At 59.6% G+C, this 26,929-nt stretch overlaps 1 protein-coding gene across 7 annotated transcripts; it reads right to left on the bottom strand.

Moving 5' to 3' along the window:
• NR5A1 (nuclear receptor subfamily 5 group A member 1) lies at nt 1-26,929 on the bottom strand. Of its 7 annotated transcripts, none has more exons than XM_021082954.2 (7): nt 26,785-26,929; nt 22,725-22,841; nt 22,441-22,582; nt 19,826-20,451; nt 12,086-12,205; nt 9,474-9,621; nt 1-1,739 (listed from the first exon to the last, which is right to left on the bottom strand). In XM_021082954.2, exons 2-7 carry the CDS (start codon nt 22,824-22,826, stop codon nt 1,492-1,494), a joined length of 1,386 nt encoding a protein of 461 aa, XP_020938613.1. In that variant the 5' UTR covers nt 22,827-22,841; nt 26,785-26,929; the 3' UTR covers nt 1-1,491.

Genomic DNA, 26,929 nt, shown 5'->3' on the forward strand with positions numbered 1-26,929 from the left:
TAGCTGGAAACTAATTGCAAAATTTATTCCAGGACTGCGAGGGCTGGGGGGTTCTTAAGGGCACTTCTCGTTTGGGGGCTGGGGGTCTCCAGCCTGGCCAGGGCACAGGTTTCGGGGGGAGGAGTAGGGACTGAGATGGGGTGGTGGAAGGCGGGGGGCAGGAATGCCCAGTCATCTCCAACTAGGCGGGCTCAGCGCAAGCTGCAGCGGCAACATGAAAGCAGGACAGACAGCAGACGCCCGGCCCGGAGACAGAGGACTGTCCCTTAGGCCTGGCCCCGGAGAGTGTCTTTCAGGACATAGGACAGGCGTTGAGGCCCCGCATCAAGGGTTTGAAGCAAGGGACCCAATGGGATGGGGCCAGTGAAAGAGGGCTCATCAGCAATGTCCCTGATCTGGAATCCAGATACTGTCCCCAAGGTCACCGTATTCCCACCCACAGAGACTCCGAGCCCCCCACAAGCCATCCTGCTGTTCATCTAGTGGCGGCGCAGGAGGGGGGAGTTCTTCTCTGGATTGGAGTGGGGGCTCAGAAATAACGACCCAGCACCAACCGTGGGGTGCTTGGTATGAGGGTGTTTGGGGGAGCCAGGGACTGTATTTGGTGCTAAGCCCCACATCCCAGCCTCGATCCTCAGATCTGCCCCCTGCCCGTCCACATACACACCTTTCAAGGAGTATCTGAATTAAAAGACAAATAAAACAGAAACAAACAAACAAGCAACTTCTTGACTACAGCCTTGCAGACAAATACCAGCCTGGATGGGCCACCTGTGGGTGGGGCTGGCATGTGCCCAGGTTCTCCCCTGCTGGGAGAGGGTTAGAAAGATGATTGTAGCAAAATTCTTTTCAGAGAACACATCCAAGATCCCCCCTGCAGGAGTCAGATGGGTAGAAGGTTGAGGGAGGGGGTCGTCGGGGCCTGACCAGTTCTCCCAGTGTCCTCTAGGCTCCACCAGTCCCTTGTCTAATTTCGCAGACTCTTGTTAGCCCTGGTTTACAAAACAGAGGGCGGCCCTCCTGGCTTCTGGGAGGAAATTCTGGAAGCCCTCCCTGCTCCCCCCGGCTGCTGTCTGCTCAACTCCCTCTGCTTCTGTCTGCAGGAGAGAGGGGACAGATGACCTCTGACTCAAAGGACACGGAGGCCCACTGGGGAATCCAAACCTCCTCCCCGGGCCTGTGCTCCAGTCCCCAGGACAGACAGCTGGGGGCGGGGGGGTGGGGAGAGGGAGGGAGTGGTTAGCAGCCACCTCCTTGGGCCACTTTGAGTGGGTGCCAAGTGCCAGTGGGGGGGACCACCCCACCTCAGCCAGGCCCTGCCCACCTTTCACCCACCTTCCCAAACACAGAGCTTCAGAGGGCTCAGGGGCAGGGGCCTCCGTGGTGGGGTCCTGGGTCCGCATAATAAAATAAACCACCCGGAGGCCGTGGGGGTGCTGCGGCCCCTCCCCAAGCCCCGGCCCGCCCCCCTCCCCCACCTCGGGCCCAAGCTCAAGTCTGCTTGGCCTGCAGCATCTCAATGAGCAGGTTGTTTCGGGGCATCTCGTTGCCCAGGTGCTTGTGGTACAGGTATTCCTTGGCCTGCATGCTCAGCGCCCGCACCTCCACGAGGCACAGCAGCAGCTGCTGGAATTTGTCCCCGCAGTGCGGGTAGTGGCACAGGGTGTAATCAAGCAGGGCAGCGTTCGCCTTCTCCTGAGCGTCCTTGACCAGGCTGTGGTTATTCAGAAACTTCACATCTGCAAAGGGAGGAGGAGCTCAGTCGCCAGCCGCAGCTGTCATCAGGGCTGCGGCTGGCATCACCCGCGCCAGCATCCCCACAACCCCCAGAGGCACGGGCACTGCCACCATCTACACCAAACGGTGACCTCCCCCCTCACCACCATGGTGCCGTCACCATTGTTGGTGAACACGGTCACTGCCATCAGTCACCAATACCAACATCCCTGGTCTTCACAAACACGCTCGCCGCTGCCATCGACGACCAAACCGCAATCATTGCTGCCACCACCATTGTCACCAGCAGCAGCAGCAGCAGCAGTCACTGCCACTAACAGCCCTGGGGTTATCACAACATGGCCATCATCGGCCACCCAACCGCAATCGCCTGTCACCACCACTGCTGCCACCGTCATCAACCCCACTGTCATCCCCAAGAGCATCAACAACCTCAGCAGGTGTGTCGCTGGGCATGTTCAATAAAACCTCTTAATTTCCTCATCTGCAAAAAAAGGGGGGGTGACAATAGCACCTGCTGCACAAGACTGTCGTGAGAATTCAGGGGACTGATATGTAGACAGTGCTCAGAAGAGCCATGTCTGGCACGTCCTAAGGCTCAGCCTGTTAGTGCCATCATTCCTCTGACTCTCACCATGTCCATGAATGACGCCATCCCCAGCCCCCGGGTCACAATCATCCTGTCGCCGTTGTCCCCCGGGGGAGTCACCATCAGCGTCACCACCCTGCCATGATCATCACTATCCCCCACCAGCACCAGCACCGGAGGGGCGCACCGTGTGGGGAGGGGCCCCAGCCCACGGCTGTGGGGCACGTGGACTGGTGACCCCATTCCAGAGAGTGACAGGCATGGTCCACTCTCTGACCAATCGAGAGGCTCTCCTACCCCAAGGACTCTCTCTCGTGGGACCATTGGGGGCCACGGATGTTCACTCTGAGGAGATGATGGGCAGGTGGCCTGGATGGCCATGTGGTGGCTGCACCCCTGGTGTCCTGTGCACTGGACAGAAGAAACAGAGTGGATCCAGCACAGAACAAATGGGTGGACCTTTGAAAGCATAGGGCTGAGTGGGGAAAAAAACACAATAAAAAACAAACAAAAAGGGACATCCAGAATGAGGTCTATCAGGTAAAGCTATCTACATAAATTACAAACGCCGGCACACAAAGCACACACTCTACGTAAGAACAGGGACAAACAAGATCCAGGTTAACCATGAAGGGACGGGCTGCCGACAGGAGGGAGAGGCAGGTGGGTGGCTCTTGTGTGGACCAGTGATCTTTTGAAATGGGGACAGAGGAGTGTGATTAAGGCAGCCCCCTGCCCCTGAGGTCCAGTGAAGAGACAAAAAAATAAAGTGTCTTGGGAGTTCCCTTTGTGGCTCAGTGATTAACGAATCTGACTAGGAACCATGAGGTAGCAGGTTCGATCCCTGGCCTTGCTCAGTGGGTTAAGGATCCGGCGTTGCCATGAGCTGTGGTGTAGGTCGAAGATGCGGCTCAGATCCTGGTTGCCGTGGCTGTGGCACAGGCCGGCACCTGCAGCTCAGATTAGACCCCTAGCCTGGGAACCTCCATATGCCCCGAGTGTGGCCTTAGAAAAGACAAAAAAAAAAATTAAAAAATTAAAAAATAAAGTGTCTTGAGGGTGATGTGGGTGGTGGTTCAAATCCCAGCCCCACCATTCAGAAACAGAGGCCAGTGCCCTGTCCTCTCATGACCCAAAGGCCTTCCTCCTCTGTGGGAGGGGCCATGCCCACCTTGAGGGGGCAGCGGGGTGGGGGGAGCTTGAGTGCCAGAGGCCCATGGGGGGCCAGTTTCCTGTTACTGGAGTCCTCCCCACTGCCTGCAGGCCTCCTTCAGCTCCTGGACGACATCTCCAGCCTAGAGGCTGAGGGGCAGCAGGAAAGCCCAGAACTTGTCCCATCCCCCATCCTAGCCCCGCCTCACCTGGGATGTGGCAACTGGTGGCTCAGAAAATGGGTTGTCCATCCCCTTCCCCTCCACTCCCAGCGCTCCCAGCCCTGCCGTGAGGGGGAGTCTGGAGCCCAGCATGCGCAGCCCTTGGCCCTTCTAATCCCTCTTAACACCCACTGCGCCAGGAGGGCTGGATGCTCCTGGCAACCCTGATCCCTGGCCGCCCCAAGCACGCCCACCGAGGCCTGTGTTGTCCAAAGTCGGATTTAGGGAAACCCGAGCTGGACCCAGGGCATATGGCAGGATCTGTCCCCCTTCCCTCCCCTCATCCCTCCCCCGCTTCAGTAAGTGAGCCCAGCCTCCCCAGGATCACCATTAGCCCATAGGGCACCTTTGTGCCAATTAGAAAGACAGTTCCCTTGTCCCCATAAAGACAGATGGGCAAGGGGCATACAAGCTGGATTTCAGCCTCTGCTTCGCCCGCCCCCTTCTAGGTGCCCTTGTTCTATAAACAACCCGACCAACTGTACATAGCAGCCTTGCTCCTTGGCCTGCCTCTCTGACACAGTCAAAGGTCTTGAGAAGTCTGCTCATCTAACGATCCTCCTGGGGGCAAGCGGGGCCTACGGGCCCCATCCTTTTCCCAGTCTCCTTCCATCTCAACCCCATCCCATCTACCTTCAGTGCAGCCTTCCCCAGGGCTGGGCAATTCTCCTGACATTGTCTGCCGACAACTCACAGTAGGAGGCTGGGGTCCAGAGAAGGGTAGGGACCAGCTCAAGGCCACACAGCAGTAAAGAGGCCCAGAGGAAAGAGGTGAGGGTCGGGAGAGGATTGGCTGAGACGCTGCAGTAGAGGCAGGAGTGGGAGGGGGCTGGGGAGGACCAGAGCTCGGCTTTACCAGGATTTACTGTTCCCAGCAGCAGCGCGCCAGGGACAAGGGGGTGGAGCACAGGGTGGGGGGTGCAGAACAAGGACGGCTTTAGGGGACACCCCCATTCTAGCAGCTCTCTAGGTCCTGCAGCTCTCAGCAGGCTGGAGACCCCCACTGCCCCTGCAAGGTGAGCTAAAGGCTTGGGGGAGGGAAATGCGGTCACTGAGTTCGAGCCATGTAGTGTGAGGTGGGAGAGCCGTTCCCCCAGCAGCTGCTGCACCCTGTACCCCGCTCAGTTAATCCCCACAGCCACCCAGGCAGGCTGGAAAGGACGTCCTCACACAGGGACAGTGGGGCGTGCCCGGAGCACACAACAGGTAGCAGAGCCTGGATTCAAACCCAGATCTCTTTGGCTCCAAAGCTCTATGGGCAAGCAGGGTGCGGTTAAGCCTGGATTCCTGAGGGGTGAGATGACACGATAACTTTATATTCCATCCAACCCAGGAGTCTTGTCCAAGGGGCCCCAAGCCTACGGTCCTTGGTTTCCCCAGGGAGGCTACTCTGGATTCCACCTTGAAGGGGACCACCGTCAAGTCACGCCCCTTCTCCCAGCCTCCCTGTAAAGGGACACTTGTGAAGATTCTGTGACATGACTGATGGGACAGAGCCAAGGTTTCTCGGAATGCCACGCCCTTCCTCCATCAGACACAACAGCAGGGGTCACACACACCTGGAGCTGCCCCCTTTATTCCCGCTCAGACCCCAGCTCCACCACCAGTGGGGTGACCTGGGGCAGGTCCCTCCCCCAATCTGAGCCTCAGTTTCCTGTCATCTGCAAAACGGGGGTAAATGAATCTGCCTCTCAGGGCAGCCAGGAGCTGGACCTCATCTGCTGCGGGGCTCTGGGCCCTGAGCTGCCGCAGGTTGGAGATGGGTCTTCCCAGCAATCCCGGAGGTGGGGGGTGGGTGCGCCGGGAGACAGCACCCCCACCTCCCAGAGCAGCCTGCTAGCTCTGCCGAGCCGGGGCCCCCCAGGTTCTCAGAAAAGCCCCCTTTTCACGGTTTAATTGAATATTTGAATAATCCTTTCATTCCAGCGAGGCATAAAGAATGTTGTCCCAATAGCGGTGACTCAGGCAGGCGCCCCCGCGCACAATGGCCCCTCGAGTGGGGCTGCTATTCAGGCCGCCTTTTGTTGGCGCGAGCAGTGGGTAAATTGCAAACGCTTAAGGGAATGCTGCTGCCGCCGCCTCAATGCAAGTCAGGAAATCGAATGTTAGGTCAATCCATTAAGCTTCGATTAAGCCCTCTGCGGAACAATGCCAGCCGGGCCCATCTTCATAAACACCGTGATTGCCAGGAGAGAGGCACTAATTTTAATTAAACCTCCTTACCTGCCTGCGAGCCTGCTATTTAGACGCCAAATGGCACCCTTCTGTGGAGGCAGGCGAGGAGGAGGCACTGGAGGGCGGGGGTGGGGGGACAGTCGTCACCCAGGTTCAGGCTGCCCAGCCCAGAAAGGCACTACCCTGGGATACGCCCAGCATGCCAGCTGGAGGACAATGGGCAAGTGGCCATCCCTCTCTGGGCCCCCGTCCCCTTGGGGACCCAGCTCTGGTAGTCTGGCTGGGATCATGGTGTAAGCCAGTCCTGCCCAAAGTAGTCCCCTCCCACCCTCTGGACTCTGGGCAAATCTTCTCTCTCATCTTGCCCAAATTTGTCAGTTTCACCCCAGCCGCGGGGCCACCGCAGCAGGTCTAGCCCCTGGCAGGGCTCTGGGCTGCCACCTGGCATCGTTTTCCCATGCTGCAGTTGGAAGGACTTGGCTAAACTGCAGATGTGGTCGCGCTGCTCCCTGGCATTCGAAGTCTTGCACAGCTCAGCCTCTGCCCACCTCTCCAGCCTCCCCTTCTCCCTCCCCCTGTCCCACAGCTACACCCACTTTCAGGATCCCCCATCCTTTGCACCAGCTGTTCCTTCAGTCTGGAATGCCCTCACGCCTGCTTGCTTTGTTTCCTCCAGAACACGCCTGCTCACACTCAAGGCCCAGCTCAGAGGCCCCTTCTCCAGGCAGACGTCCCTAATGTCCTAGGCATAGTTGGTTTCTCCTCTTTGGCTCAGCCCTGATCGCAGGGGACTGTTCAGGCTCCTGTCTTCACCTGAAACCCATGAGCCAGGTGGCCTCGGTGGCTGCCCTGGCCTCCTCTCACAGGGCGGTATGAGCTCAGACAGGCCTGGGTCCCTGGCCTCTTCTCCCCTCACAGCCCCGGCCTCAGTAGAGTTTCTGGCCTGCTGGGATGAGCGTTACCCACCCCCCGCAACCTCAGCCAAACCCGTGTCGCTGCTTCTGAAGACAATGCACTGAGCCAGACACACAGCGTGCGATAAAGACGGAGACGGACTCGTTCGTTCCTTCCCGTCATTCATTACCTTGTTCATTTCCTCATGAACTTCGTGATGCTTATGATAAAAAACGACACCGATGCCTGTTCCCAGGGGCCACGGGCCACGCTCTGAACGCTTCGGGGAATTTTCTCATTAAATCCCCGTAGCAAGTGGAAGACGATTATGATGTTCATTTCACAGACAGGGAAATAGAGCCTTAGAGAGAGGAGGGCCGTGCTCAAGGGCCCGCCCCCAAAGAGAGAAGCCAGACTGAGCATCCCCGCGGTCCGTTCCCGGTCCCCGTTCCTAACCACTGCGCCACCCCGCTTTGCATGTGCGCGAGCGCGCATGCGCACACAAGCCGCTCGCGCTCGTCAAGCCCACTCGCCAGCCTGTGGCCGCCAAGCGCTGGAGACAGTGCGGGTCCCTCAGGCCCCAACTGCCTCTTCTGGAAAACAGGATGCAGGGTGACAGGGAGGAGGGGCCCTGCAGCCCCCTGCCTGGCCCCACAGGAGGGCTGGCTCAACCTTGCTGTCCTCCCTACACCCCACAGAAGGAAGAGGCCTGGATCGAACCCCTGGCGGAGGCCAGAGCTGCGCTGGGCCTGGCAGTCCCCGGCACCGGGGTTTTGGTGGGAAGAGAGGCAGGAGCTGCAGGCGTGGGCCTCAGGCCCTGGATCGTCTGGAGAGCCCAGGCACAGTCCCTGCTCTGCAGGGGGCGCCCAAGGATGGATGGAGCCCTGGCCAAGGAACCTGGTGGCCGGCAGCCCCACCCTCCCCAGGACCTCTTGATGGCAGTCAGGTCCAAGAACTGTCGCCTCACAGTCCGCCCGAACTGCCACTCCAAGACAATGTGCTCCCAAACGTCACCTCTCCCAGTCCCTCATGTTTCCACATCTGCCCGTCACTCTCATTCCCACCCAGGTGCCTCACACTATGTGACACACACAAACCCACAAGCTACAAACGTTCATAGTTGGCACCCGCATGAAAACAACGGCACAAACCCAAAGCCAGACACACACATCACCCCTGAGCCTCCACATCCCAAACCACACACATCCGTGGCCCTGGCCTGAGCCAGTTCTCAGAGCCTCATCAAACACAAGATTGGGAGGAGGGTACCACTGGAGGCAGAGGAGGAAGGGGCCTTCCCCAGCTGGAGCCAGCCGGGCACCAGCCCCTGAGGCTCCTCCAGGGCTTCAGGCTCCTAGACAGCTGCCCAAGATTCTGGCCCTTCTTCTCCCATGCTTGTCCCCCTACCAACCCTGCAGCCCTGCAGATACAGCCTCCAGCTACCAGCCTACTGTGCCAGAGTCAGGAGACCCAACCTAGGCACCATGTAGCCATGGCCACAGCCTGAACACAGGACTCCCCTGATCAATACTTCACTAATCACCCCCCTCCCAGTTTGTTTTCTTACTCCCAGCTGCCACTGCTCTTGGGCAGACACGCCTTTGCCAGACGGTATCTATGATGCCATCTGCCACAAAGACAACATCTCCATCCTGCCCCCTCCCCAAGTGACAAGGCATTTGTCCTCTGTTCCAAACTTCTATTCCATCTACACCTCTGCTGAAAGATTAATCCCTCCCAGCGAACTCCTACTCATCCTCCACAACCCTGCCCAGATGTCCTTCCAGGAAGGCAGCCTTCCAGGCAGATCCCTTGCTCCCCATGCTGGGTTCCCCATCTCCCTGCCTCAGCCCTGATGGCACAGGCTGGAGGCCCTGCCCAGGCCAGTCCCTCCTGAGAGCGGGGAAAACCTCAAAGATGGCAGCATCACTGGGTACAGGGGCGGGCACTGGAGATGGCTGGCTGGGTGAGAGAGGACAGAGGAGGCCGACCACGTGACAGCCCGGGGGGGGGGGGGGAGGCTGGGCCGGGGTCAGGAGGGCAATGGGAGGGAGACGCCAGACACTTGGGGAGCGAGTGAGCTGGGCTTGCCCTCTGCCCCCGTCCTGCTTTGTTTGCCTCCTTAGCACTTACTAAGTCTTCCAGGATGTACATTTTACTAATCATTTCACTAATTTATACATTTTACTAATCATCTTACGCTTGTCTCTTTCTCCAAGAGAAGATCAACTCCATGAAGAGAGATTTGGGGTCTTTTCTGAAAGAGGGAAGGAAGGAATGGCCAAAGGGGTCTGGCCCCAAGGATCTCAGAGTCAGAATTCAGACACCCCTGGAGCAAGGAACTCAGAAAAACAGGGACCTCAGCATGGGAGAAAGGGGTCAGAAGCTCCTGAAATCACACAGGCATTTTCTAGGGTGACATGGGCACTTTTCTAGGCCTTTTGACCAGGAATTTTCCGCATTCTCAGAAGGGTCCCTTGTCCGCTAAAGGGCAAGGCCCTCTGTACTTCCAAACAGAGAAACTCAGGCCCAGAGAGGAAGCAGGTGCCGGGCCCGGCCCCTCCCACCTTAGTCACTCAGGGAGGGGGCCTGGCCTCACCAAGGCCCCCCATCGCAGAGTCCCTTCTCCAAGCCTCCTTGCCAGCCCAGCCACCCACCACACCCCTGGCCACCCCTGGCAGGCCGGGCCTCACCCATCCACTCACCCAGGCTGAAGAGAATGAGGAACTTGAGGCAGACGAACTCCTGGCGGTCCAGCTGCAGCGCATGCAGCTGCAGCACCAGCTCCTGTGCCCGCAGCACCAGGCCATGCAGCAGGGAGCCTGCCTGGGCAGCCACCGTGGTCAGCTCCACCTGGGCGGCAGAGGACAGGGGTCAGGGACAGTGGCTGGGACACAAGGGGAGGGTATGGATGGGAGGCAGGAGTCAGAGTCCGGGGGGCGGGGGGCGCGGGGACCCAGGCTTGGAGCAGAGCCAGATGGAGGAGGCATCTCCGCAGGCCCCAGGACCCCTCCCAGGCCCCCAGCTCTCCTCCCACGCCCAGCCAGACCGAGCAGCCCCCGCCACCACAGAGCAGAGCTGACACCGGGCAGGTGGGAGCAGAGGGAGAGCTGAAGGGTCCTTCATGCACAAAGAGCCGCCGCCAGGCCCAGTGGTACAAGCCGCTTTTGTGTTGCGTGTGGCGTCTGCAGTGAGTACCACATCATGCTGGGCGTGGGGGCAGGGGCAGGGCAGCTCTGCCTGGATACACGTGGAGGCGGCCACACGACTGCCCAGGACCCACATGCCACACGTGGACACCTGGATGGGGGATGTGGCCGCACAGCCCACGTTCACGCACATGCAGGGACACATCCAGAGGGTTTTCCCCCTACATCAGGATTTGAACACACACACTCAGCCTTGTATGGTCATAGCACAGGCTAATTCAGACACACACCACGTACATGTTCCCATTGACGCGGTCACAGCAGATCTCGGCACCTACCCACTTAGGACTGTGGAGATATTTTCACAATAAAATATAGGCGTGCACACACACACACGCGCGCGTGCGCAAAGGATGGTCCCCTGGCCTCAGAGACTTCCACTTACACGTCAATAGGGGCCGACACACGCTCACACCTCATGCACACTCACAGGTAGCCCCAAAGCTCTACCCTTGCGATCAGCATTTCCCTGGCCCTGGATGGCCTGAGACACCCAGGTGAGATCAGAGGACGAGGACAGAGGGCTGGGTTGGAGGTAGGAGGTGGAGAGCAGGGTCTCCAACCCCAATCCTCCCTGCCCCCATCCCAGCCCCTGGTGAAACCACTCCTCCTCCTGTGTCCCCCCAGAAGTGAGGCTTCCTCCACCAGACCAGACCCCCCACCTTCTTCCTCCTGCCTTCCATTCCCCCTACACCTCCTCTCACATCCTCCTTGGATTGTCCCCAGCATTCTGAGCCGCAGGTGGCTGCCTTCGTTTCCCCCTCAGCTCCCATCTTGCCCCCTCCTCACAACCTGGCTGTCCTTCCCCACTTGAAACACTTCCGATGCTCCCTGCCTGATTTCAGGAGCCACCCCCCAGGGGTGTGTCAGCCTAGTGCCCCTAACCCCTGCTCTAAGAGGGCCCAAATTGTGACTCTGAGCTCTGGCCCAGACCCCTTTGTCCCTCCATGCAACTATCCATCCATCCTTCCTTCCTTCCATCCATCCATTCATGCAACTATCCATCCATCCTTCCTTCCTTCCATCCATCCATGCAACTATCCATCCATCCACCCATCCATCCTTCCATCCATCCATCCATCCACCCACCCATCCATCCTTCCATCCATGCAACTATCCATCCATCCATACATACATACATCCATGCAACTATCCATCCATCCATCCTTCCTTCCATCCATCCACCCATCCATCCATCCATCCTTCCTTCCATCCATCCATCCATCCATCCATCCTTCCTTCCATCCATCCATCCATCCATCCATCCTTCCTTCCATCCATCCAACCATCCATCCATCCATCCTTCCTTCCATCCATCCATCCATCCATCCACCCACCCATCCATCCATCCATCCACCCATCCATCCTTCCATCCATGCAACTATCCATCCATCCATCCATCCATCCATACATCCATGCAACTATCCATCCATCCATTCTTCCATTCATCCATCCATCCTTCCATCCATCCACACATCCATCCATCCATCTATCCATCCATCCATCTATCCATCCATCCATCCATCCTTCCTTCCATCCATCCATCCATCCATCCTTCCATCCATCCATCCTGGGCCCCAGGGCACTGCAAGGTCTTGCTCACTCAGCCCCTAGTCACCACTCCAACCTTATCTCTCACCTCATCCTGGGCCCCAGGGCACTGTCCTCTAGATCCACGTCCCAGGACACAAGCAGCCCCCAGCAGGTCGGCAGTCCTAACCTCCTCTCTGAGCCTTGGTTGTGTTCTCTCCTCTGTCTGTGTGGACGTGGGGACTGCCCCTCCTCCACCTCTCACCACGTGACTAACCTTTACCTGGTCTTTCACCACCAGTGCCACCATCGCCACTTCTAAGAGCCTCTCTGACCTGCCCTACATCCCTGAGCTGCTTTCCCCAGAGCAGGGGTCCCAAGGGCTGGCTCCTCTCCAGGTCAAAGCTAGGACTGGTCCACAAAAGGTCAGGCTGGTGGGTATCCCATGAACTTGGGGAAAGGGCTGATAGTCAGTGGTACCCAAGGCCAGCCCTGGAGAGGCATAAGAATACTTGTGGGCCCAGAATTCTGGAAGTGCATGGTGGGGGGCAGGGCAGGGCACAGTAGGGTCTGGTCACCTCCTGCCCGGTGACCAGCAGGATGCTGCCCTCCTTGCCATGCTGGATCTGGCGGTAGATGTGGTCGAACACTAGCAGCTCACTCCAGCAGTTCTGCAGCAGTGTCATCTGATCGGCCACCTGCAAGGAAGAGGCACAGAGGATCCAGGGTCCAGCTGGAGACCTTCCCCTTGCCCCCACCCCCACCTCCCAGCTCTGAGTTTATAGGCTCCACTGTGTATGTGACCTGGGCAAGCTTCCCAACCTCTGCATCCAATTTTCCCATCTGTCTTCTTCATTGAAGTGTAGCAGGGGGCTAGCAGAATAAGAAAAGGGTCCAACAGGCGCCCTCGGGACTCAGATGGGCCTGGCTTCGGGACCCGCCTCTGCCTCTTATGAGCTGCTTGACCTTAAACAATTCTGCAAGCTTCCTGGGCCTCAGTTTTCTTATCTAGAAAGTGGGCAAAGGATCAGAAGGTGGCCAGGCACATATGAAGCACTCCATACATGTGAGTGAATAGTGGCCATGGAAGTGCTTTGTGAAGGGTCCCTCCAAACGCAAGGGAAATTGCTTCAAATCCAAATTTTCAAATTCAAAAATTAGTGTTCGGAGTCCCCATCGTGGTGCAGCGGCAACGAATCAGACTAGGAACCATGAGGTGGCGGGTTCAATCCCTGCCCTCGCTCAGTGGGTTAAGGATCCGGCGTTGCTGTTAGCTGTGGTGTAGGTCACAGACGCGGCTCAGACTCCACGTTGCTGTGGCTCTGGTATAGGCCAGTGGCTACAGCGCCAATGAGACCCCTAGCCTGGGAACTTCCATGTGCCATGGGTGTGGCCCTGAAAAGACAAAAAAAGCCAAAAAAAAAAATTAGTGTTAATTTTCCCTTGTGTCCTTTTAGCCTGTGGTCACATCTCTAGCAGCTTCAATCACTTAAAAGGAGTCATGTAGGGAAAAGAGAGGGCTTCCCCCGGGTCCTATGTGGAGCTTTCAGGCTCATGGGAAGAGAGGAGGGCCCGCCTGGCCGGCGATCCCACCAGGGAATGAGCAGGGAGCTGGCAACAGTCTACATCGGAAGCAGGAACAGAAAGGCACACGGGGCTGATTCTGAACACCCAGGCTGCGTTCAGGGCCCCTGAGGGCAAGGGCAGGGACCGTCCTCCTGGCTACGGGATCGCCACATTCTAGCAGACACTGGTGACAATGACAAGTGGGATTCAGGACCATAGGATGTCAGAGCCAGAAGGGCCCTCAGGGATCCCCTGACCTCAACTCCTATTTTCAGATGAAGGATCTGCCACTCAGAGGGGTCAAGGGACTCTCCTGGGATCACAGAGAGGCAGAGCCAGGCCAGGCCACCACCCACTCTCAGTCCACAGCTCTCCACCGTGACAAATTCTGGATCCTTCTGGGTGTTTAGCACTGTCCCGGGCACTGGGCAGCCTCCAGTCTCCCTCCGCATCTGGGGCTCCTTGGCCAGCCACCTTCTACCCCACAGATGCTTCCTGGGCCGTGCCCTGCCGTGAATGCAAACCAGGGCGGCTGATGGTCACTGCACTGCAGCTCCACAAGCCTTTGTGGTTGGTATCGCTATTATCCCCCATCCATGCAGAGAGGACACTGAGCTCAGAGAGGTCAAGTAACCTGCCCAAGTCACACAGCTCTGGCTGGCTCATCTGTGCTCATAATCACCAGATGTGGAGGGAAGACCCACCCTCTCCACCTCCTCCACGAAGCCCTCGCCCAGTCCCTCCTTCCCTAATTCCCTCACCATCCTCTGGACATGGCACCTGCATCATCGGATGGCACCATTCATGCCTCGGTCTCCCTCCATCCCTGTGGGGTCTGGGGAGGCAGGGCCGGTGTCCACCTCATCCCTGGGCCCCCAGAGGGAGCAGTGAGTGCTTAATGAACAAGCAGGTGCTCCCCAAGACAGGCGCTGCGGAGAGCACAGAGGAACCATCCCCAAGCTGGCAGCGCCCCCAACCTGAGCGAGCTGGCCCAGGCCCAACCAAGAGCTCTGCCTTCGGGGGCGAGGAAGCCCCCTCCTCCCCTCCTCTCCTGGGGCAGCCCTAGGGCCTGTCCTCTGGCAGACAGAGGGAGAGAGAACAGTGGACAAAGAGCAATGCAGAAAGTTCTTCCCACCAGAACAGGAAGCCCAGCCAGGGGGACCCAGGCTTAGCCACAGGTTGCCCTGGACTGGAGGGGCCAGGAGAGATGAAGGACTGGGCAGGGCAGAGTTCCTGTCGTGGCGCAGTGGTTAACGAATCTGACTAGGAACCATGAGGTTGCAGGTTCGGTCCCTGCCCTTGCTCAGTGGGTTAATGATCCGGCGTTGCTGTGAGCTGTGGTGTAGGTTGCAGACGCCGCTCAGATCCCCCGTTGCTGTGGCTCTGGCGTGGGCCGGTGGCTACGGCTCCAATTAGACCCCTAGCCTGGGAACCTCCATATGCTGTGAGAGCAGCCCTAGAAAAGGCAAAAAGACCAAAAAAAAAAAAAAAAAAGAACTGGGCAGGGCACATCACAGACACACGTCCCCTGATCTTGCCTCCGGAAGTGGTGGGTCCCCACGAACCTCCCCATCCCGGCTTCTGAGGAGGGAGGCAAGTCTCAGTGAGCGCCTGGACCAGGCCATTCCCAGCTCGCCAGGTCGCCTCACCCCTGCCGGTGCCAGATAAGGAAGCAGAGGTAACCCAGGGCTGGTCTTCTAGGAGGCCCTGGGCACTCCTGGAGCCCAGGAAGGAGGTGCCTGCTCCAGGAGTCACACTAGCCCACCCTGGGCAGCCCAAGAGGTGGGCAGGGGGAGGACGTGCCAGGCTGGGCTCTGCCCCCCACTCGCTGGGGCCCTCGGCAGCAAACAGGCTTGTGCCTGAATTAAAGGAACAGAGGGTGGGGAGGTGGAAGCTCAAGAGATAAGGAGGAGAATTAGGAGATAAGCTGACTGAGCTTTGGGCAGAACGCAGAAGGGGTCACAGTGACCTGGCTGGCCAAGCCCTGGGAGCAGACTCTGTACCCAGACCTCGGACCCTGGGAGTGGGGGCAGCCTTGCTCACGGGGCTGACAGGGTGGCAGGGCGGAGGGAGGCACCTCGGCGGTGGCTGAGCCTCGGTGCCCTGGGCCCTCTGACTCCCACTTAGCTACACACCCCCGTCTGCCCCGACTTCCCATTCTGAGAAATGGGGGAAATCAATCCTCTCCCTTTTGGTTACAGAAAACACACACGAGTCAGTCGTGCAGGGTTCTGCGGACCCACAGTTGGCTATTCTAGGACACTGCCCTGCCCAAACAATCGTGCCTTCCAGAATCTTCACTGGCTCGTCCCCTAGATGAATATGTAAAGACAGCAAACTCCAAACACTCCCCACAGAGACAAACACTCCTCTCTCCTTCTCCCTCTGTCTCCTTCTACCCTCTCTCTCTCCCCCCTTTTTATTTAAAAGAAAACCACAGGACCCTAGCTGCCAGCCCCTCTCCACCATAAAGCAGGTGGCTAAGCGGCTCACTTAACCAAAGAGCATTGGTTTTCACCTTCCGTGGCTTTCTCCCTAAGCAAAAGATTCTTCCTGCATCCTGAGGCCACTCTGCCAGCCTGGGAACAAGGACGTTTGCAGTGCAAGCCCTGGGGTCCCTCATCAGCCTGGCCTGTCTGCTGGGCCCACCCCCCATTCTTCCCCCGCCCCAGTCTGCCACAAATCTTCCTGGAGCCTTGACACTGTGCAGCCTGCCTCGGAGATGGGGTATTTATGGGTGCTGAGCTGACCTCCCTCCCAGCAGGGCCCCCTCCGGAGCCCCCTGGTGTCTGATCGGTCTGGCGGCCGAAGGCCAGTGCGCTCTGTAATTCTCCAGTGGCTGACACGCCACGGGCCGGCCACGGCGCTCTCCCGGCCGAGTGGTTGGCGGGCTGTCATTCGTCAGCCCAGGACTGACATGGTTACTGCCACTTAAATGAAACCATATATCTAAGCAGTTAATCGGGGCCTCGCAGCTGGACGTCAAGGGTGAACTGATATCAAGATGGGTCATCAGGCGCTCCGGGCCCTCGCCTCCACCTCACCGATTCCTATCCTGCCTCCCCACGGCCTGTCCTTCATGAGGCCTGTCCAGAGAGGCTGCCTGCCTGGGCCTACACCCTGTCCTGTACCTCGCAGGTGCCAAGCTGCACTGGAAGCCCAGGGGAAGATGGGCCCTGACTTCTCCCAGAGCCCTAGCGGCTCAGAGGAGCATGGACGCAGGTATGTTTTCTGACTCCTCCTGGCCGGGCCCGTCTCTCACCTGCAAGGATGCATTAAATGGCACAGCAGCAGAGGGGCCCGCCGAGGAAGGGAGCTGCCGGTCCCACTCACTGACACTTCCCCTGGTCTGTGCTCTTCCCATTTCCCAGAATGCTTTCTGGAGAGGTACAGATCGAAGACACCTTCTCTGACTTCCGAAGACAGAACCATGTGCTCTCCTGCTGGGCTCCCTCGGCCCCTCTCTACCGCTTTCAGAGCCCTGGGCACAGAGGAAGTGACACTTCCTCACTGACACTTCCTCTGTGCTGCACCCTGTGCTGAACTCTTGGCCTGTCTCAGCTCACTAAATCCAGCCAGTGACCCTGGGAGGTGGCCACTATTGAAATTCCTCCCCCCAGCCTTTCTTCTTTTTTTTTTCTTTTTTGGCTGCCCCCGTAGCATATGGAGTTCCCGGGATCAGATCCGAGCCATAGCCTCAACCTAAGCTGCAGCTTCAGCAACACCAGATCCTTAACCCACTGTGCCGAGGCCAGGCTAGGGATCAAACCTGTGTCCCAGGGCTCCCAGGTTGCCTCCGATCCCATCGTGTTACAGCAGGAACCACTCAACTTCCTCCTTTTTACAAATAGGGAAAACTGCGGCCCAGAGGAGTAAAGTCACTTGCCCAAAGTCACACACCAGCTATGTGGCAGGGCTGGAACTCAAACACAGGCCTCTCTGGTCTAATTAACCTCCAATTATTAATTAATTAATAATGGGATTAATTAATTAATCTCTAATTATTAATCTCCATATCATGTCAGACCTAACACACCATGACTATTTGATGTGGAAAAACAGAGGCAGAGGGCTATCCAAGCTGGGAAAGAGGACTGAGAAGCAGAACCTGGAGAGGGCATCTGTAGCCAGATGACGGCTCAGCAAAGACCCGGGGCCTCCCTGAGCAGCACGACGTCATTGGCATCCTAGAGGGCTCAGTGGGCCTCTGGGGGGAGCTCAGGCTCCATGCAGGGGGTGGAGGTGTGGGGGGAGCCTGCCCTTCCCCAGGATGTGGGGCCCCGGCCAGCCCTGGCAGGCCACCGGTCACCCACCATCCAAGGACCTGCTTACTCCCGGCCCAAGCTCTACTTCTGACCTGCCAGCCTCTCCGGCCTTGCCTCACAGGACCACCTGGGGCTCCCTGGCATAGGGTGCCTTTTCACACCTCTGGGCCCTGGTCTGTGCTCTTCCCATTTCCCAGAATGCTTTCTGGAAAGGTACAGATCGAAGACACCTTCCCTGACTTCCTAAGATAGAACCATGTGCTCTTCTGCTGGGCTCCCTGGGCCCCTCTCTACCGCTTTCAGAGCCCTGGGCACCCTGCGTTGGCCACAGCCATGGACACCATATCTATGTGTCTTCCTCTAGCCTGACAGCCTCCTGGGTCTAATTCCTTTCGATGTCCCTATGCCCAGGCCACAGGCTGCCCCACTCTCAGAGCTAGGGAGGCCCCTCTGCTGCCTCCTAAGATGTGTCCTGCCCGAAGGTAAGGGAGTGAAGGTTCAGTCGAAAGAGAAAACAGAGTCACTCAGCTCCCCTCACATTCTCCTGCTTCTCTATCTCTGGCTTTGCAAACAGATATCAGCCCAGGGCTTGCTAGACCAGTGGGAAAGAAGGTCCACATGGCTGATGAGAAGGCTTCGAAGGGCTGGGCTGGTACTTATTTGCAAGGCTTCTTTGTAGAGGGTAGTACCTGGTTCATATTCCTGAGCTTGAATCAGAGACTCTGGGAAGTGGAAGCAGGAAGGTTTGGACCACAGAGAAGCCAGAAGCAGGAAAAAACACTCAGTGAAGCTGGGACAGAAGCCCTTCCCATCCTGCGTGAAAACCCCCGAGAGACCAGGAAGGCGTCCAGAGGAAGTGCCCTGCCCCTGCATCCAGGGTTCTGGAAGGCCAGGAATGCTCTGCTCCTCCCCTGCACTGGGGGCTCATGGGAAGCCTGGAGGGGAAGCTGGCAACCAACCCCAGGGTCTTAGGATCCTCATCCTCCACCAGGGCCTCCAGCCATGAGTGGAAGGCCGATGAGATTGTTCGAGGCTCTGTCTCTTGTTCTCTCCATAACCTTGGCCTAGAGAGGGGGCAGGGGTGACAGGTCCCACCCCTTGCCAGACATGTGGCACATCCCCAGGCCTCAGCCATGACAAGCCCTCCACTGGAGAAGCAGACGCCTCCATGGCCAATTCTTAACTCCCAGAGCAAGCCAGGACACCCCCACCCTATGATGCCTTAAGGGCTCGCAGTGTCCAGCCCTCATCTTCTCCCCCCACTCCACCCTGTGCCCGGCCCAGCCCAGGCAGGCAGTGCCCCTGGCCCATCCGGCCACATGCCCCTAGAGGAAGCCCAGGCCTGAGTGGCGTCAGCAGTGACAATGCTGCTCAAGGCTGCGGTGGCCCCAGCTGGGAGGGCAACAGGCCCTGCTGTTTATACCCCTTCCCAGAACAGCCAGGGGGGCCAGCCTGGGAAAGGCGAATGTCAACCGGCCTGGACTAAAGGCCTGTCATGTCTTCGTCCGGACTGGGGAGGACGGGCTTGGCCAGGCTTGGGGCGGGGGCCTCTGAGGTTGGCTGAACACCTTGATCACAGACAGCCATGGCACTAGAGGGGCAGCTCCCAGGCTTTGGATGCTTTAAACCACTAGACGGGATGACAGAAGTTCTTCCATGTCTGGCCTGAGTTTCTCCTGCTGTGCCCTGCTTACTTTAGCTGCAGGTACCTCAACCCAGGGTGATGGAAGGCCTTGCCATTGAGGCATCTGGAAGATGAGAGGTGGGCCCTGCAATCCCCCAGTGACCCTCCCACCTGGCTCTTCCTGCACCCGGACACACACATGTACACGTGGGACTAACCATCACGCATGGGAGATGCGGGAGAGTAAGACCTTTCACCTTAGCTGGGAAGGAGAAGCACCCCGGAACTCTGAGATACTAAGATCCCCTGTCTGGCATCCGAGGCCAGCGGGGAATGGTGGCCTCTCCAAATGGGTGCACAAGACAGACTGAACCCTCTTCCTAACACTGGGCTGGGGGAGCCGGAGACAGTCTCCCAAGGACACAGCTAGTCCTTTGGGAGAACCCAGGGTCTCAGAGAAAGAAAGACAGATGTCTCCAGGAACCCAGACTGGGAGAGAAACAGACAGAGATGGAAGGGATTAGGAATGGCAGGGAAGCAGAAAGACAGGACGCCAGGGAGACAGCCAACAGAAGGGGACAGAGACAGAGACAAGAGACACAGAGGCTCTGAGAGCCAGACCCTCAGCTAAGAGAGAAGGAGAAGAGGGGAGAGGTGGGTGAGGAGGCTGGAGAGCAGCAACGAAGGTGGTGATGGACCAGAAACACTCCATCTGGACCAGAAACCAGATGTGGCCTCCCTGTCCCCAAACACGGCCTGAAGCCAGGGGGCGGGACAGCTCCATTCCAAAGGGTGGCCAAAACCCAGGCAGCTGAGAGGACGCCCCAGATCCAGCGGGCGACCTGGTGGAAGCAGGGACTCACCTCCAGCTCCTTGAAGACCATGCACCTGCGCGCCCAGTCCACGATGGAAATGAAGGTCTGGTCGGCCATCCTGCACAGGAGGCTGAAGGGCGCAGGCTGGTCGGGGCGGCCTTTGGCTGGTTCCTGCAGGCAGCCCACGATGCGCGCCCGTACCTGGTCCTCGTCCGGCTCCAGCTGCAGCAGCTGCACGATGAGCTCGGGCACGCCAGGCCCTCCGGAGAAGGGCTCTGGGTAGCCGTAGGGCGGCCCGGGCTGCGGGGGGCTGGCGTAGGGCTCCGGGTACTCAGACTTGATGGCGCGGCCAGGGAAGGCAGGATAGAGGTAGCCAGCCAGTGGCCCGTGGGCGCTGGGTACAGCCATCGGCAGCGTCGGAGCCCCAAAGTCGCCCAGTGGCCCAGTAGGTGGACCAGCGGCCAGGCCCTTGGGCTCAGGTGCATGCAGGCCAGGGGGCAGCATGTAGTCCGGCGGGGGAGGCGGTGGTGGGGCCACCCCCATTGGGGGGCCTGTCTCCAGCTTGAAGCCATTGGCTCGAATCTGTGCCTTCTTCTGCTGCTTCAGGGCCCGGTCCCGCTTGTACATGGGCCCAAACTTGTTCCGGCCACCCCGCATGCGGTCAGCACGCACGGCTGTGGGCAGAGGCAGAGGGGCAGGCTCACCCCCTCCAGGCCACCCGCCATCCTGCCCCGCTCGCGATTCTTCCCCAAACAGATGTGCCTGGATCACCCTCCAACTCAGCACCTCTCATGGCTTCTCCAGTGCCCTTCACCTGGCACTCGGAGTAAGGCCATCTCCCTTGCTTGGTCACCTTCCAGGTCACCTCCCCTTCGGGAGAGCCTTACTCTCTCTGCTCCTCTGCTCGGCACTTCCTCCACGCTGCCTTGGACATGGCTTCTGCCTCAAACCCTTTCCTTCTCTCATGCCTACTGAACCCCCAAAGTGTTCCTGGACTCACCCAGGCATCGTCCTTGCCCCAGATGTCCTGCCTCTGGCCCACTCTCGTCCTGCCCAGGGCTATCATGCCATGGACTCAGGCTGAGAGCTCCTGGGGGCTCAGTCATGCGCTCAGGTGCCCAGCACAGGGCCTGGCAGGGAGATGGTGACAAGAAGTGGGCTCTGGTCAGCCTCATTCACAGGTGGGGCCCCAGTGTCCAGCTACTTCTTTTGACCAAATGCCTGACTCTGTTGAAGCCCCACTGCAAAGTGACCCAGGCTTCCCCTGCTGCCTTCAAGTGTGAGGCTAGGTTTTGGGCTGGCTGAGGCTCCGAGCTGGAGGAAGGGATCTCCCTTGCTAACCAGATGTCCCTCTGCCTGGCCAAGAAGGTGTCACCAGATGAACCCAACAGGTGTGTCTCTGTAGCTGGAGTGTGGCTCCAGCCCCTGATTAGACAGGACCCCACCCTGGGTTCCGGGAGAAGGGGAAGGAGGAGGAGGGAGGGGGCAGTGCTCAGCAAGGGATGTGTCGGGGTGGGGTGGGGGCACCCAGCCCATCTTCCTGCCAGGCAGCCTTGCCCACTCCTTCATACCCCACCAGGGGTTGCTGCTGCTCATAACAAGCAGCCCCCAGGACCTGCAGCTGGGGCATGGGCTCTGAGGACAGGACAGTATATCCCCTTCGCATCTCTAGAAGGAGTCCTTCATCTGGTGGCAGGACCTGTGGGCTATAGCTCTCAGAGCCACCAGGGGCCGTCTACATTGTTATAAAACTCTAACCGACAGCTGCCTGCTCAGCAGACAGCCCGGCTGGAGCCTGTGGGGTGGAAGCCGATGGCGGTCCACCTCAAAGAGCTTGAGTCTTTCCTGCTGAAACATTTGTGCCCCCCTCTGGATGGAGAGCTAGGGGTGGGGGAGACAAGGATGGACCTGGGGTCCTCTGGGGGCCACTGTTCCCCATTCCTCATCCCTCTAGGACCTGGCTAAGAACCTACTGAGTGAATCTTGGGGGTAGAAAGACAGATGAACACATAGGCCGGCTGGGTGGGTGAGGGCTGCACAGCCATGCTGGACAGATAATAACACAGATGATGATAACAATAATAGCTGACCTACTAAGCATTTTCTACATGCCAGGCATCATGCTAGGAGCTTTTTTTAGAGAATTCTCTCACTAATTCAAGGAGGAAGATACTACTATGAGACCCATCTTTCAGATGGGGCATCTGCAGCTCTGAGAGCTTAAAGAACTTACCCAACGTCCCCCAGCCTGTAAGTGGTGCCATTGGGATCTGAAGTCTAGTAAAGGAATGGAAAACCTTGGCCCTGGCTGGTGGGAGGTGTCAGTGGGGGTGTTACGGAGCTCATGGCAGAGGCAGAAGCTCTGTGGGGCTCTGCCCTGGGCTGCTCGGCCCCCAAGGGGTCATCTCCCTGGGGTTCACTTTTAGATAACTTCTCAACGGACCCAGGCTAGTCCCTGCAAGCATCCCTTCAACCAGACTGACATCGGTTCCCACCCCTCCCCCACAGAGATGGGGCCCTAATGTCACGTGAGGGGCCAATCGCCCGGCCCCAGAAACTTTAAGGGAGTTTTCCTGGCGCCTTCCCTTCACCCCTTTCTCCCGCCCCATCCCCTGCGCCCTCTCGCCATCGGAGGAGGTCAGGGTGGGCGGCGCAGTGCGCACCTTCCAGGCGCATCCCCACCGTCAGGCACTTCTGGAAGCGGCAGAAGGGACAGCGCTTGCGCTGCGTCTTGTCGATCTTGCAGCTCTGACTCTCGGTGCACGTGTAGTGCTTGTTGTTCTGCACCGTGCGCTTGAAGAAGCCCTGGGGGAGAGGGGAGTCGGCGCGGGAGGGGGTAGGCCTAGTGGCCCCCTCCCCGCACCTCCCAGCAGGGCTTTCTGTGGTGTCTTGCCCACCGCTCGCCATCCCGCCACACCGGTCCCCTTCCCCGCAGCTGCCCGCTCACCTTACAGCTCTCGCATGTGAGCAGCCCGTAGTGGTAGCCAGACACCTTGTCCCCACACACGGGGCACAGTTCGTCCAGGTCCTCGTCGTAGGAATAGTCCATGCCCGCGGCGTCCACCTGTGGATGGAAGAGAGGGTCACTGCCGCCGGGACCGCGACCGGCAGCACAGGGGACCTCGGTTGGGCAGGTCGTGCACCACGGCGCACCCTACGCCCCATGGCACCCTCTTCATGGGTCTGGCCTGTGGCCCCCATCACAGCGCGCTGTGGTCAAGGGCACCCGTTAGAGCACCCTGAGCAGCCAGCCGGCACCACATGTGCCCAGAGCAGCTCCCATGCTGGTCCTTGCTGACTCTGTCCCTGTGCTCCAGCCCCTCCCTCTCTCCAACCCTCCTGGGGGGCTCCTCCTGGGCCGGCCTGCCGCGCCGATCAGGACTCTCTGATTGATTACGCCTTGATCTGGATTCGTTCAGTTGAGAACAAAACCCCGATTCTGAGAAAAGGAGATGGGCTCCCCCGGCGAGGAAACTCAGGGGGAGTGGAGCCCAAGTATTCAGGGGATCGGGCAGGTTCGAGGGAGGCAGGGTCTGAGAGAGATAGACAGATGGGCAGAAACCGACCACCGCTGCCTATCAGAGAGAGTACCCCGGGGGCAACAGAGACAACGAAAATTCGAGAGTGACAGAGACTTATTGATGCGGAGCCAGGAAATCCTGCTGGGGACAAGAAAGACAGAGAGACAGAGGTAGAGACAGAGACAGAGAGGGGCTAGGGATAGAGAGCTGAGAGATATGAGAGAGAGAGAGACTATGAATCAGAGACGCCGAGAGACAGAGGCCCCAAAGAGAAAACCTGGGAGAGACAGCGGTAGAGCCGCGACACAGTGGTAGAGACAGATTGAAACACCGAGAGACAAGTGAAAACTGGGACATATCCAGACAGAAGGAGAGGGTTACAGAGACACTGAGAGAAAACCTGGAGAGATGGAGGTGCCCGGCCAGGGGGTCGGGGACGGGAAGACGCCCGGAAAGCGACCGGACCCGGGATCCAAGCTCAAAGGCGCGGCCCGGCAGAGTCGGACCCGGACAGGGGCTCGAGCCGAGAAGGCGAACAACGACGGCGCCCGGGCTGAAAACCCAAAAGCGCGCGGGGCCGCTGGGCCCCGGAGCCGGGAGAGACAAAGCCCGCAGCAGCCACCCAGCCAGACACCGAGGCCGTGCCACCGAGACCGAGACGTCGGGCGGAGAGAGCCGGCGAGGAGAGTGCAGGGGGGACGGCGGGCGCTGGGTGTGGAGTCGCGAGCCCGGCGCGAAGCGCAGAGACCTCGGCCGGAGACCCCGCGGGCCCCGGGAGAGAGGCCAAGCCCGATGCGGGGGAGAGACCTCAGGCGGAGAGTCGAAGTCCCCAGGAGGGAAAGGCGCAGAGCCCGGGCCAGGGCAGCGTGAAGGGGCGCGACGGCGGCCGCCACCCGCCCGGCGCCCACCTGGCCGCTCCTGCGAGCAGCAGCGCCCCGCGTCCCGCCCGCGCGAGCCCCGCACCGCCCTGCCGCGCCGCCGCCGGCGATGAGCCGCACCCGGGCGCAGCGCCGCCCGCCCGCGATGACGGCCGCTCGGGCCGGGGGCGGGGAGGCGGGGGCTCGGGCCTGGCGGCGCGGGGCCTCGGCGCTCCCCCACCCCGCCTCCCCGCCCCCGCCGCCTCCAGGGCCGCTCGGAGATGCACCTGGGACCCTGGCCCCTCCGCCGCCAGTGTGTGCTGCGGGAACCCGCCGCGCCGGGGCCAGGGGCCGGCCCCTCTATCTGGGCGCGTGCGGTATCCCGGGGCTGAGGCCCGGCCCGCACCCTCCGCCGCCACCGAGCCGGGTTCGCGCCGTTACCCTCACCCTCTCGGCCCCTCATCCCCAGCCCGGCTCCCGGAGCCCGGGCGCCCCGGAATCCGAGCACCCCGGAATCCGAGCAGGTTCTGGGCGTCTGGGAGCCTCGGGCCACCCGCCTGCGGTGAAAGGAGGCGAGTCCCTGTTTGCAAATCCAGCTTAGTTGTGGCCGGGACCACGCTCGGGCGCTGGTCGGTTTGCAGCGTGGAAGTAGGTAGAGCAAGCGTGGGTGGCCGTGGCCAAGGCACGGGTTCAAGGCTAGAAAGTGGGTTCTCGCCTGGTCCAGGCACATTTCCTCATTGGAAACTGAAGCAAATTTCCTCGTCCTCAGTGTCCTCATCCGTAAAGTGGGATGGATGACTGGACTTCTTTAAAGGTGGTCGGATGAACCGAAGTGGAGTTGAAAGAGCACATGCCTAGCACGGCGGAACGATCGAGAGCGTCCAATTATTTGGGAGGGCTGGGGCAAACTCTTTCTCCTCCTTGAGCTTCAGTTTGCTTGGCTGGAAGTGGGAGTAGTGGTAATCCCACCCTGCGGGTTTTCTGAGGTTTGGTGAGGACCCGAAGCCACCAAGGGCGCGGGAGCTGGGAAAACAGAGCCCAGGGGCAGGAGAAAGCCCTCTCTCCTGTTCTACGCTCTTACCCGGAGCTGGAGGCAGGAAAGTGAGTGCTCTGCAGCCCCCCGGGGGAAAAGGGGTTCCCGGGGTCAAGCCGGGAGGAGCTGAACCATTGCTCTAGGGTGGGGGAGGTCGCCTGCTCGGATCCTGCTCCTGCCCCGTTGGGCATCTATGGTCCTAGAGAGTGCTGAGAACAGCGAAGCCAAAAAGCCATCTACAAGCCGGGAAATATCACAATTTTGTATTCGCAACGACGCAGCCGACGGAGGGGCCCAGATCTGAAGGCTGGGACCCTGGCTGCGGCTGGCTTCGTCTGGGCCCCTGCATCGCCCCCACCCCAGCCCACCCCCACTCCCTCCCCCTTGGGCCTCTAGCTTTGCTAGGAGCTGGTGCCTTGGTCCTGCGATCTGAGGCCCCACGACCCGGCACAGACCAACTCTCATCTCCCTCACGCGGCGGAATGGAGGGCAGAATCTGCGGCCGACTCTCGATGCCAGCTCTGGCAGATCACTTCGTTTCTCTGAGCCTCGGTTTCTCCATATACAAAATGGAAAAGATCAGCCCCTACAGAAGCGTTCCAGTGGGAGTTTCCTTGCGAGTCCAGGGACCAGTCTTGGTGAGGAGGGAGGAAAGAGAGTTAGTTGCACGACCCCTCCCCATCCCCCACCAAGCCCCTGAGGCACAAGAGTAACTGAGCTGGGGGTGGGGGCTACTGCCTCTGAACCCCTCAGGGAGGGCCCTCAGAAAGTAGAAAAGAGGAGCAGCACCACCTGGCAGCAGAGTGAAGGGAAGCAGGGGCCTGGGCTGGGGGATCCCCAATCAGCTTCTCTAGGAAGGAGCCCACTGGGGTCTCCTGGACATTGGTGAGGCAGACCCAGGCAGTGGAAGCCCAAGCCTGGGCTGGGGGCCTAGGTGGGGTGGGGACTGGGCTCTGAGCCAGTTCTCCCCTTGTCTCTCCACCTAGATCCCCTCTGCCAGAGGTTCCACCGTCACAGTTTGGGAGCTCGTGGGTTGATCCTCCAGGCTTCAAGGCACCAGCCCCTAGCCCCAGGTTCCAGCTCAACATGTGGGGGATTCACAGCCCCTCACCCACCTACCCAGGGAAGCAAACACAGTCCCAGCCCAGACACAGGACCTGGACTGACAGATGGATACTGGAGACAGACGCGTGAATCCACACAGAGACTCAGAGACATCAACAGAGACAGCACAGACCTGCAGGCAGGGAGACCCAGGGACCCACAGACAGACCCAGGGACCACGGACACACTCACAGACGAAGAGGCTTGAGTCAACACAGCCCTGTGAACTCCAGGCCACCCATAGACAGCAGGACACCCACAGACCCCCGTGGGGCCTGTCCTCATAGGCCTAGCTCCTCCCATCAGCCACCCAGGAGAGAAGAGGGGCAAGCATGGAGGGAAGGCAGGTCTGGGGAGATCTTTGGCCCCTTCCCTGCCCAGAGCAGCGGGCACCAGTCACTCCGCAGAGCGGGCAGTGGCCGGCCCAGGCCGCAGGGAGGCACTGAGGAGGGAGGCTGGCCATTAGAGGCCTGGGCCAAGGCCCTCACTTACGGAGCGGAAGGCGAGCTCTCACGCTGGATGGTGGTGGACAGTGGGCACCGGGGGCTCCAAGGGGAAGCTCCAGCAGCCCAGGTGGGGCAGTGGCGACCGTGGGCACACAAGAACTCCTTCACGCCACAGCGGGCGGCGGGCGGAC

This window comes from Sus scrofa, chromosome 1 (assembly GCF_054392235.1).
Source record: "Sus scrofa isolate SSC_HxYL_T2T_F1_AM1 chromosome 1, Sscrofa_HxYL_maternal_Yorkshire_Landrace_v2.0, whole genome shotgun sequence".
Lineage (NCBI taxonomy): Eukaryota > Metazoa > Chordata > Mammalia > Artiodactyla > Suidae > Sus > Sus scrofa.